This window comes from Rhinatrema bivittatum, chromosome 2 (assembly GCF_901001135.1).
Source record: "Rhinatrema bivittatum chromosome 2, aRhiBiv1.1, whole genome shotgun sequence".
Lineage (NCBI taxonomy): Eukaryota > Metazoa > Chordata > Amphibia > Gymnophiona > Rhinatrematidae > Rhinatrema > Rhinatrema bivittatum.
Genome location: NC_042616.1, coordinates 464,231,275 through 464,243,466, shown reverse-complemented (window position 1 = coordinate 464,243,466; position 12,192 = coordinate 464,231,275). Strand labels below are relative to the sequence as shown.

Here is a 12,192-nt window from a genome sequence, read left to right as displayed (position 1 = left end):
AAAGACCTTAGACAACACAAGTGTGTCAGCATATCCTTACAAAGACAGACATGAGAGTCTGAATACATCACTGGTCATGGCAGAGGTTCTTGAAGCCAATTCAAAACTATAGGCTGTTCAGACTAGATGCTTTTCATACTCCTCACCTATTTCTATCAGGTTATAAAGCTCTGCCTGATTCTCTTGAGGGAGAAAGTCAATGAATTCCTGGGCCCTTCCAATAATTTGAAGTCAGTGTGAAGTCAGTTTGCTCGTCTCCATTTGCTGCAGAGGTGCATAACCTACTGGTCCTGAGTCCATCTGTCTATACTAAGGAAAACAAAATTATCAGGTAAATAGTCATTTCTCCTTCAAAGGGTAGATCTTGGAAAATGTCCTTTCTTCCTCCTTTTCACGGTTAGTTTCGGTGATCTTCAGAGTTCAGTTTTATTTCCTATTATTTTTTATGTGTATATTTTTATGTGTATATTGCCAATTGATCGAAAGTTTGATATGATTCCGTTTGCGTATGCAGATAACATTTATTTGCTGTGCCTTGTTGGCTAGAAAAGATGCTGAGCTGAGAATGTATTTATGTTTAAAAGAAGTGGCCTCATGACTAAAGTTTCATAACTTAAATCTAACCCTGCTAAGGCTGAAGTATTCTGGGTTAGGAAGTCTTCTCCTAGTCTGACCAGTGATTGAGCTGGAAGGGTCCCCTTTATTGTTATCTGACCAGATCTGTTGCATTGGTGAAATTGTTGATTACAGTTTGAAAACAAACAAGCAGATCTAGGCTGTAGTGAAGTCTACTTTATTGCCCTTATGCTTGGTACAACATCTCCTACTTTATCTGTGAAATGAAGATCTTCTTACAGTGGTCCACATCTGATTACTTTGAGGATCGACTACTGTAATACTCCGTATGTAAGTCTTCAAGGCAAGGTATTGCAATATCTTCAACTGATTTAAAATAATACAACTCATTTAATTACTATTGGTTAGGGATCTTTTTTCACCAATTCTGAGCGCTCTGCATTTGGTCCCAGTAGCTGAGCATATTGAATTTGAAGGTTTAGCATTGATACACAAGTGCCTATTATAATTTTTGCCCTGAATACTTGAAAGAGAATCTTAGCCACTATAAGCCAGATAAGGTTCTGAGATCTGCCCATGAAATTTGACTGCATCTCCTTTATTGAAGGATTTTCATATGCAAAGCATCAGAATTAGGCCTTTTCATGTGCAGGTCCTGTTCTCTGAAATGTCTTCCTAATGCAATTTGAGGTTTAGAGGATTATATAATTTTAAAGAAGTCTCTGAAGACCTGGGCCTTTCAATTTAGTAAGCATAGTTTCAGCTCGTTTCTAAGGTTAGCTATTGTCTTTTAGAACAATTTGTTTTGTTCCTTTTGAAATGATGGATATTTTGTTAAGCTTATATGTGGTTGCTTAGTTTGTTTATATTCTTAAAATAGATTTTAACTTTATTCTTTTTAGAGTAGTTATCAGATGTTTGTTTTCTGTGTGGAGCTATAACATTTGGTTATTTGATATTTCAGTACATATTGTATTTCCAATCTGAGCATAGTTAAAAAACAAAAAAAAAAAAAAACAGCTCATAAGCTGAAATAAATAAATAAGTGGATAGTTTGAATGAATACTTCTGCATGATAGTCACATCAGAAGGAGAAAATGATGGCCCTAGGAAAAAGACAAGGACACAAGGAACTCTTGAGTGAACAAAAGTCAGTTTTATGTAGAGGTAGTATTTAGTGTACTGGCACAGTTAAAAGCAGACAAGACAATGGGGTCTGATGTACATCTCAGAATCCTGAAAGTGCTCAGTAATTTTCACTGTTCTGTTAACCTTAGCACTGAAAACAGGGGAGGTGTCAAGAGGCGAGGCAAGAACTAATGCAGTACCACTCTACAAGGATGGAAAGGAAGAGGAAGTGGAGAGTTCCAGACCTGTTGGTCTTTTGTCAGTAGTGGGCAAAGTACAGTGGTCCCTTGACTTATGAACTCAATTGGTTCCAGAGAGCTGGTTGTAACTCAAGTTGGTTGTAAGTCAAGACTATTTTTTTCCATAGGAAATAATGGAAATACCCATAATGCGTTCCAAACCTCCCAAAAGCACCCCTTACCTAACCATTTCTATAATTTAAAAAATGGTTGTATAATGTCTGTAATTACCAGAAACACCAGTAATTTCCTAGTGTACTCACCAAAAGGTTATAAAATGTGCCTAGCCTACCAGAAACAACAATTTCACCTCCTCCACCAGTTCCTTTACGATATCTGCATTTGGACTCTCTACCTTGGTAACATCAAGTTAGGTTGAGAGAACAGTGCGCAAATCTCATCTTTGGCTAAGTTTCCTCACTCCGAAAATCATCACATCTTCACAGGAAAGCACTGTTCTGTTTGTACGCCACACTCTGAATGTCAAAGTGGTCCCTAACACCCTAAACTAAATCTCACCTATCTAGCATGACACCATTATGGCTAGGTGCTCTCTCTTTCTCTCTCAACTCAAAATTTGTTTGTAACCCGAAACCTTAAATGTTGGTTGTAACCTGAGTTGGTCGTGACCTGAGCCGTTCGTAACCCGAGGGCCCATTGTAATAGCAATGCTGCTGACAGAATAACACAGTTTTGTTATTTATTGAACTTAATATACTGTCTATAAGGCATCTTTAAATATTTTTTTTCCTAAGGGACATAATAGAGAATAGAGGCAGCTGGGGAGTATCCCACACCCGGGTCCCAACAGAGTCCAGAACAGGACATGTGGCTTTAATAGCTGGATTTTATGAAGATGTCAGTGCAGTTACCAAAGGTACGTTTTTTCTGTTAATCACCCCAGACTTTAGAACAGTGTTTACAAGTTCAAAGCAATAACTCATGCATCTTGTAGTAGGATAGCTAGTCTTTTTCAAGACTGGTTTAGTGTCCCGCCAAGTTCAGTGCCCTTATGAGTGGACACTGGTTAAAGAAAAAAAAATAATCTGGCTTAAACAGACTAATTCTTTGAGTTGATAGGTGCATTTCATGTTGTGCTCGAAAGTATGTGCAATTCTCTCCGAAGAACAGGGAACAAGTTAGTGCCACAGACAATGAGTACGGGAAGGATGTGTGCAACATCTTGACTGCATAATTTTCAAGATGTCTTAGGAACAAGCTGTGTTTCCCTGTACGTACCAAGATCAGTCCATCTCCTGGGTATATGCATCCCTGCCAGCAGATGGAGACAAAGAAAGTTTTTACTGACACTGCTTCATAATCCCTGATGCCATCTGCAATTCCTCAGTATTTCTCTGTCTCCAGCAGATGGTGATTGGTGCAAAAACCTGCAGTCTGGAGAGTTCTTTATTTTTTGTGAGCTTTTCCTTTCAGTGGTGTTTGGGTCCTAGTGGATCCTTCCCTGTTTGGTTGAGGTGGACGAGCTGGAAAGTTGGGGACCTTTTTGTATGCTCACTTCATTGGTCCGAGGGGTGTAAATCTGGTGGTCTAGATCCCTCCCCTTCACGAGGCTGCTTAGGCAGCTGTGGGCTCAGGGTATCTGGTGCTTTGTTGCTTAGCTTGCCTTTTTTAAATTCTGGCTGTTTTTTGATAGTTTTTTTTGCTCTCTCTTTTTTTTTTTTTAAATTTGGCTGAACTTGAGCTGGACAGCTCTGTGTTCCATAGTGAGGAGAGGCTGGCCAGATTTGTTTAAAGTTGTTAAAAAAAAAAAAAAAAAAAAAAAAAAAAAAAAAGTGAGACCAGGTTTTCAGGTAAGGCATCAGGTCTCACACGGGCGGCTCTCTCCCTTCGGCCATTGTCAGTTGGGGGGGGGGGGGCTTCTTTCACCTCTCCTGATCGTTGTGGCACTTTGGGCTCGGCAGTGGGGTTTTTCCTGCCGAGTAGAGGCTAGTTCGCGGCTCCATCTGTCATGCATGTGGAGCGGTGCCAGCATGACTAAGCCGCTTAGCGCTATGTGCGACGTGCATATTGGGGGGTGAGGGACCATCGGAGCCCCCGGCGGCCTTGAAATGGAGGAAGTGACGTTCAGGGTCTCCCACGATGGCTGTTTCTGAGCGCCGAAAGTCGGTCCGCGTTGGGCCCCCGAACTCCGTTAGCGCGGGGATGGTGGCCATCTTGGCTGCTCCAACAGCGCTGTCCGCGCAGATGGAGAAGGGGGGTGATTTTCCCCTGAGGCTTTCTCCGGTCCACCCGAGTGGGGGGCAGATGAGGGGGCTGTCTCAAATCTACCCATACCTGGATCCTCTAGTGCTGATGCCACACAGTTCCCGAAGGCTCCTTGTGCATTCTCGGTTGATTTTGTGCTGCTGCTTCATGCAGCTTATTTGGCTCAGCAGGCAGGGCTTTGCTTCTAGGACTGAGCAGTCCCGTGGTAAGAGGCCTCCCTTGCTGAGTAGTGTTCATGCTGGTGAGGACTCGGATGACTCTGCTGAGTTGCAGGAGACCCTTGGGGCTCAGGGGGCGTTGACGTGGGTCCAGGGTGTTGATCCGGATGCAGCCAGCTTGACTCCAGAGGATATTCCAATTTTGGGGGGGGGATGACCCCAAGGTATTCCACTTGTTCCGGAAGGAGGAGTTAGGCCCTTTGATTCCTCAGGTTCTAGAGGAGCTTGGGATAAAAGTCCCGCAGGAAGATTCAGACATGGAAGGAGTGGATCCAGTCCTGGATGGGCTTAGGGCTCCCCCGAAAGCCTTTCCGTATCATAAGTCTGTGAAGAAGGTGATGGATCTCGAGTGGGGAGCTCTCAACTCTGGCTTGAGAATGGGAAGAGCGATTGCAAAGCTTTATCCTTTGTTGGAACGGACAGAGCTCTTTTCCCTTCCAAAAGAGGACGCTGCGATGTCAGCGGTCACAAAGAAGATGACTATTCCTGTCGTGGGTTCCGCAGCATTGAAAGATGTTCAGGATCAGAAGTTGGAGATTCACCTCAAGAGGATCTTTGAGGTGTCGGCCCTGAGTCTGCGGCGGCTATCTGCTCCATCTTCATGCAAAGAGCGTGCCTGCACTGGATAAAATAGCTTCAGGATGGGCAGGCAAAATCTGGTGATGAGGCGGCTAAAGCTGAGTGCTTGGAGGCGTTGGTTGCATACATGGCAGATGCCTTATATGACTTGGTGAGAACTTTGTTGCATGTCATGGGATCCACTGTGTCAGCCAGGCGATTATTGTGGCTGTGTAACTGGTCAGCGGATGTGTCGTCTAAATCTGTTTAGTTCATTGCCTTTCAAGGGACACCTTTTATTTGGAGAGGATCTGGAGCACTTGATGAAAGTTCTGGAAGAGAATAAGGTGCATAAGTTGCTGGAAGACAAGCCTAAGGACAAGCAGTCTTTTCAGTCTCGGTTGCAGTTTCGTGATGTCAGAAGACCGCATCATGCGAGAGGAGCCCCAGCTTCGCAGAAACAGTTCACTCCTCGAGGTCAGATCTGGGGGCAGTCCTTTCGAGGTGGTCAAAGGGCATTCAGGGCTTCCACAGGAAGTGGAGCTACAGGGGCCAAATCCTCACAATGACGGGAGGCTGGTCAACTCCGCTGTTCCTTGTATAGGGGGTCTAATGTGATTTACGGGGAGTGGGCCAAGATCACGCAGGATCAGTGGGTCCTCAGCGTAATAAGAGATTGTTAGGCATTAGAATTTGCTCACCCGTTCGCGACCTGTTTCTAGTCTCCCCCTGTGGATCATTGGAAAAGCGTCTGGTGGTTCGGGAGTCGTTAGACAGGTTACTGGGATTAGGAGCAGTGATTTTGGTTCCTCAGGGCAAACGGGGCTAAGGTCGATATTCCATTTACTTCATAGTTCCAAAGAAAGAAGGCACTTTCCACTTGATTCTGGACTTGAAACAGGTGAATATGGTGCTAAAGGTCCCAAGGTTCTGGATGGAAACTCTGTGGTCAGTAATCGCGGTGTTGCGCAAGGACGAGTTCCTGGCTTCTTTGGACCTGACGGAGGCTTACCTTCCTATCCCCATTTGCCAAGATCACCAGCGGTTTCTGAGGTTTATGGTACTGGGTTAGCATTTCCAATTTCAGGCTCTCCCTTTCACGCTAGCCACAGGCCATGCACATTCACCAAGGTAATGGTGGTGGTTGTGGCGGCATTACGGCATGAGGGAGTGCTGGTGCATCCTTATCTAGACGACTGGCTCATAAGGGCAGAGTCTGAGGACGGTTGTTGCTCTGCGGTCAGAAGGTCAAAAAGACTCTGGAATCTCTAGGCTGGGTGGAGAATTTGGCAAAGAGCCACCTGATTCTGTCTTGGAATCTTGACTATTTGGGGGCTCAGTTTGACACACTAAAGGGCAAGGTGTTTGATGGAGGAGAGAGTGTGCGAGTTAGAGGCAAATCCAGCGCTTGTTGGATTTGCAAATCCCCAGTCTGGGATTTTTTGCAGGTGCTCGGCTGGAGTTGGTACCGTGGGCCTTTGTGCATATGAGACCGCTACAGAGAGCTCTGTTGGCACTGTGGAATCCATTGTCAGAGAAGTTTCATATGCATGTTCCGCTCAAGGGTTATGAGCGGAACAGTCTGTCTTGGTGGCTGCTAATGTCCAATCTAGTTCGTGGTGTCGACCTGGAGGTCCTGGATTGGGTAATTCTTTCTACTGATCCCAGTCTTTCTGGATGGGGAGTGGTATGCTAGCGACAGTCTGCCCAGTGCACTTGGTCAGCGGATGAAGCCTTTGGGTCTATCAATCGTTAGAGACCAGAGCAGTGAGGTTAGCATCACTTGTCTTTCTGCCTTTTGTTCGAGGCCAGTCAGTGAGGGTCTTTTCGGATAATGCGATGACCGTAGCGTATATTAATCGGCAAGGAGGAACCAAGAATCGAATGGTGGCCCAGGAGGCTCAGGAATTAATTCTTTGGGCAGAACAGCACTTGATTCAAATAGTGGCGTCACATATCACAGGGATCGAAAACGTCCAAGTGGATTTTCTAAGTTGCAGGATGTTAGATCCAAGGGAGTGGGAGTTGTCCAAGACAGGGATGCAGCTCATACGAGAGAGGTGGGGCTGCCCTCATGTGGATCTAATGGCCACTTGTCTCATCACGAAGGCATCTCATTTTTACAGCTGAAGACGAGAATATGGCCGAAGACGAGGCCGAGGGAGTCGATGCCTTAGTGCTACCCTGGCCTCTGGGGGGTTCTACTTTACATATTTCCCCTTTGGCCTCTGGTAGGCGAGATGTTGTGTCGGTTAGAGAGACACCTGGGCGAAGTGGTGTTTGTAGCCCTGGAGTGGCCACGTCGGCCGTGGTTCGCAGATCTGGTCAACCATGGCAGTGGATGGACCGGTAAATGCTTCAGTCATCTTCCACACCTTCTTTGTCAGGGCCCCATATTTTCAGACCAGACCAGGCTGATCGCTTTTGTCTAGCAGCTTGGCTTTTGACAGGTGGCATTTGAGACGAAGAGGGTACCCAGAGGCAGTCATTGCTTCTCTTGTGCAGACTAGTCGAACATCTACTTCGTTGTCGTATGTCCGAGTCTGGAAGGTTTTTGAGGCCTGATGTATAACTAAAGGAGTACAGGACTTACGGTTTTTGGTTTCTCAGATTTTATCTTTTCTTCAAGAAGGTTTGATCAAGGGCATAGCTTTCAATTCTCTCAGAGTTCAAGCAGCGACTCTTGCTTGCCTGTGAATTAAAATTGAAGGGTGCCCATTGTCTTCTCATCCTGATGTGGTTAGATTTCTTTGGGGGTTAAGAATTTGCATCCTCCAATGAGGAGAGTTTGTCCATCCTGGAATCTTAATCTCATTCTCCGAGGTTTGTGTGAGGTACCTTTTGAACCTCTCCGCAGAGTGACGCTTAAGGATTTGACTTTAAAGGTTATTTTTTTAGTGGCCATTTGTTCTGTGAGGAGAATCTCTGAGTTGTAGGCTTTATCTTGCCACGATCCATTCCTTCAGATCTCATACTCAGGCGTGTCCTTGTGGACAGTACCCTCGTTTCTTTCGAAGGTGGTATCGGCTTTTCATGTTAATCAGATGGTGGAGCTTCCAGATTTTCCGGAATTGGATGCTTCTGCACCTCACATGCTGGAGCTTAAGCCATTGGATGTCCGCAAGGCTTTGTTGAGATATCTCAAGGTAACGAATGATTTTAGGAGGTCTGATAATCTTTTCATGTTATGGAGTAGTTCGAAGAAAGGTACCCAAGTTTCCAAGACCTCCATTGCAAGGTGGCTCAAGGAGGCTATTGGGTCGTCATCCATTCTCAAGGAACGTCAGGTACCTGAAGGGTTGAGTCTCGCTCTACACGGTCTCAGGCAGCCTTGTGGGCAGAGGCCCAGTTGGTTTCACCACAGGAAATTTATAGAGCAGCGACTTGCAAGGCACTACCGTCTAATGTAGGGGATCTGGAGTCTCGGTTGTTTGGCGGAAAGTGTCTTGCGAGCGGGACTCTCCAGGTCCCACCCTAAGTATTTTTATTTTATTTTATTTTTTTATTTTTGTATACCGTTTATACATGGTAGAGGTCTAGGCAGTTTACAGGCATAAAACATACATAATATAGTAAACAAAAGTAAAAAGAGAACAAGACTTTAAAATATAAAAGATATCAAATAAAAAATAAAATAAGACTAAAAATACAATCAGATTGAGAATAAACATAGAAATGACGGCAGAAGAAGACCAAACAGTCCATTTAAACAAACAGCGAATTGAGATTGGTGTGCATCAGGAATGGGTGAGAAGAGTGGGGGTGAACAGTATTATTCAGGATTATTGAGCTGGAAAGCAGTAGTGCATAAATACATTTTTAGTTTTTTCCTGAATTCTTTTGGATTGGTTATAAGACTCAGTGTGGTTGGAAACGTGCATGCCACGGAGAAGGCACGTTTTCTAGTAATTTCTAATCTGGCGACTTTGACCATTGGTGCCTCAAGAAGATGTTTATCGATTGATCTTAGGTGACACCGAGGCTGGTAAAAGCGTAAAGACCTGCATAACCAAATGGATGAGGGATTGTGGATTAAGTTAAAAATTAAGATTAGAATTTTATATTGAATACATTGCTTGATTGGTAACCAATGGAGATTAAGTAGAACGAAAGAAATATGTTCATTCATCTTGGTATTTGTTAAGAGGTGAGCTGCGGAGTTTTGTATGAGTTGGAGCAGATGGATTGTTGTTTTCGGAAGGCCAATATATAAAGATTTGCAGTAGTCTAAACCTTAAAGAATGATGGTTTGAAGTATGGTTCTAAAGTGTGATGGAAATAGAAGGGATTTTAAACTTTTTAAAAGATTCAATTTGTAAAACGAGCTTTGGTACATCCCAGGAGTCTGCACTGATCTGGGTACGTACAGGGAAAGGAAAATTGGTTCTTACCTGCTAATTTTAATTCCTGTAGTATCACGGATCAGTGCAGAAGCCGCCTGATCTATGGAGGTGGAGAGTCGTCTGCTCAGCTGTAATTTTTTTGATACAGTCTACAGATTTTTCAGGGTATGGAATACAGACTTGTTGGAAAAGATTTTACAAATTTTACAAGTGTTTTGTGCTTGGGTACAGGTCAATATTGAGGAACTGCAGGTGGCAGCAGGGATTATGTAGCAGTGTCAGTGAAATTTTCTCTGTCTCCATCTGCTGGCAGGTATGCTTAAACCCAGGAGTCTGGACTGATCCATGGTACTATAGGAACGAAAATTAGCAGGTAAGAACCAATTTTCCTTTCTTTTTTTTTTTTTCTTTCAAACTCATACCTGAGCAAGAAAGCACATGTGCCTGCGTCAACCCTGCAACTGCCCTTTTAGGCAGAGGAAAAGCTTTCAGAAATTTCAAATTTAGCCTCTCTGGGAGCCAATGTCTACATTTTCTTTCTTCCATAATCTCTCTCTGTCTTGGGTAAAGCTTTAGGTATTTCTCTTGACTTATACTCAGCCTCCTCTTTGTCTTTCCCTCACTGATTAACATTATTTCAAATCTCGTGGCTTCTTTTTTTCATGTTCTCTTTGCCTGACAGTTTCCTTCAGCTCTGTTGGGCTTCCTGCTTAGTCAGAATCTGAACCTACTGGGACACCAGCAGCAATGAGCCTAAATTTGCAGCTACCTGATGCTTTACTCCCATATTTAATCCTTTTGCCCCCTCTTATCCAGCCTGGCACTGACCACAGTAATACTTGAGCAGGGGCCACAGACCTCAACTTCCTTCAAAACTTGGAAACGCACTCTGGTGTCAGTATTGTGCGGTGACTGGTTTTTCCTCCTCAGCAGAGGGCTGTGAGTGCTGTTTCTGCAGTGTCCCTAGCTCCTGCTTATCTTAGGAATCGGTCCCAAGTCCCCTTCAAGGCCATGCACAGTGCTGCAGCTGAGGGATTAGGTGTAGGTCCTTGCTCCTTTCTTCTCCAGTTCAAAATTGTTGCCTCGCCATTGGTTACCTTGCCGTAGCGTTAATTCCAGCGGGGCATCGTCCTTCAGTCGGCGTGCGATCAGCTAGGTGAAGAGCACAAGCTGCTTTCCCTCCCTTCCTTAAGCGTGTTATGTAATGGTGGGCCTTTGATTGTTGGCAGTGTCATTTGTCACTGTAGTGGTGAAAACCCGAGCCCTAAGTTGTGAAGTGGCCTATGAGCAGGGGGGCTGATGCTCAGGCCGTGCGCTTACCCTTGCTGGGGCAGTGGCGGGGTAAGAGATAGGGGAGAGTTGGCTTAGCCTTACCACTGGGACGTGGTGGTAAGTGACTTGAAACAAGGAGGTGGGGGGGGGGGCGTTGTTTTGTATTGATTGTATATTAAGATCGAGGGGCTCGGGTTCTGTTATGCAATAAACTGCGGCCTTGTTTTATAAACCATAAAGGTGTACTGTGTTTTGTATGGGAAGGAGGGGAGGCCGAAGCGAGCTGCATGTCTTGCTTCCCAATGTTATATAACATATTACATTCAGTGTTCTTACTTTGCTGTAATGGCCTTTTAACAGTTTTCTTTCCCACGGTTCAGTTTCACACTCTGTCTTCATGCCTTGTACAGCTTCCTCCTTGCTCTGCTGTATCCCCTTGTCTGCTATTTCACCCTTTTGCTTTAGCCAGCTTCCTCTCTTATTCTCATTACCTTATCCCAGTTAGTTTTTGAGTATCCCCTAAGGCATTGTCTCTCCTGCTTGACATATATTTAAGATTTATGCAATAGATAATTTGCCCAGTTTTGTAGCAGTTCTCCGTGCCTAAAGAATTCATTAAAGGAGGGAATATTCAGAACTGTGCGGGCAGGCGCAAAGTCAGCAGGTGTTTGATTCTCGGGAATATTGCACCAGTTCTCAAAATGAAAGTGTGAGCATACGTTCCCTTTGAAAATTGCCCAAGAAAAAAGGTAACTTCAAAGATTTGCACCTGCTTCATCTGCAGACACTTTTTTCCTAGCCAAAGCAATGTATATAGTTTAAAAAATAAAAAAACTGTGTGTGTTTATTGCTGCATCCAGCGTAATCCCACCACGGGAAAACATCCACAAAAATGTAGATGATAAAAAGGAGCAATGTGGAACAGCTTGTAAATGTTTACCCACATACAGGGTGGGTAATAATCAAATATCCCTTTTACACATGTAAGTGGCTTTTGAAAATTTCCTTTCTCTGTCTAGCTAATAGTAAAATTATTCATAGTTAATAATTACCAATAGATTCAAGATGATTTTGTATCTGAAAGGCCATCTTTCAATGATATGGCATTGCCATGTAAGAAACTAAAATCTCTCCTATTGATCAAAACCAATTATTATGCAAAAGTGCAATTGTCCCTTGATGGAACAAGTAGTTTGCAAGCATTTCTACCTTGCCAGTATTTTCTGCTTGATAGTTCATTGGCATGTCACTATGAGTAAACATAGATGAATGTGAGGGTGTTCACGGTAAATTGTTATTTCAATCTGCAGGATGGAAAGAGAACCCTGTGGAATTTGATTCTGTTTTTAATGAAAGCAAATACACTTGGAGCTGGGGAAGTCCGGATATTTTACCTATGTTTGCCAAAGGTATGGGTTTTGTTTTCAATATACAATATCCTTGTGCTAATTGATATTCTATGAATAGCCACTTGAAGACCATGAAGGTTTGAAACTACACAGTCATTAACAGGGGTAAAAATTTGTTTCCTCATTTGCTGCATCTTGTATCTTAGCTCCATCCAGTCTGAATGATTAATCACATTTCTAGGGTCTGATAATCAAAGCATGTTCAGCGCTATTTAGCCAGATA

At 43.9% G+C, this 12,192-nt stretch overlaps 1 protein-coding gene across 1 annotated transcript in view; it reads left to right on the top strand.

Moving 5' to 3' along the window:
- Positions 1-12,192, top strand: part of PIGN (phosphatidylinositol glycan anchor biosynthesis class N) — a 535,187-nt gene that overhangs the window by 62,652 nt on the left and 460,343 nt on the right. The window contains 2 exon segments of the mRNA XM_029590493.1: positions 2,699-2,820; positions 11,871-11,969. Of these exon segments, the coding sequence (XP_029446353.1) occupies positions 2,699-2,820; positions 11,871-11,969 (221 nt within the window).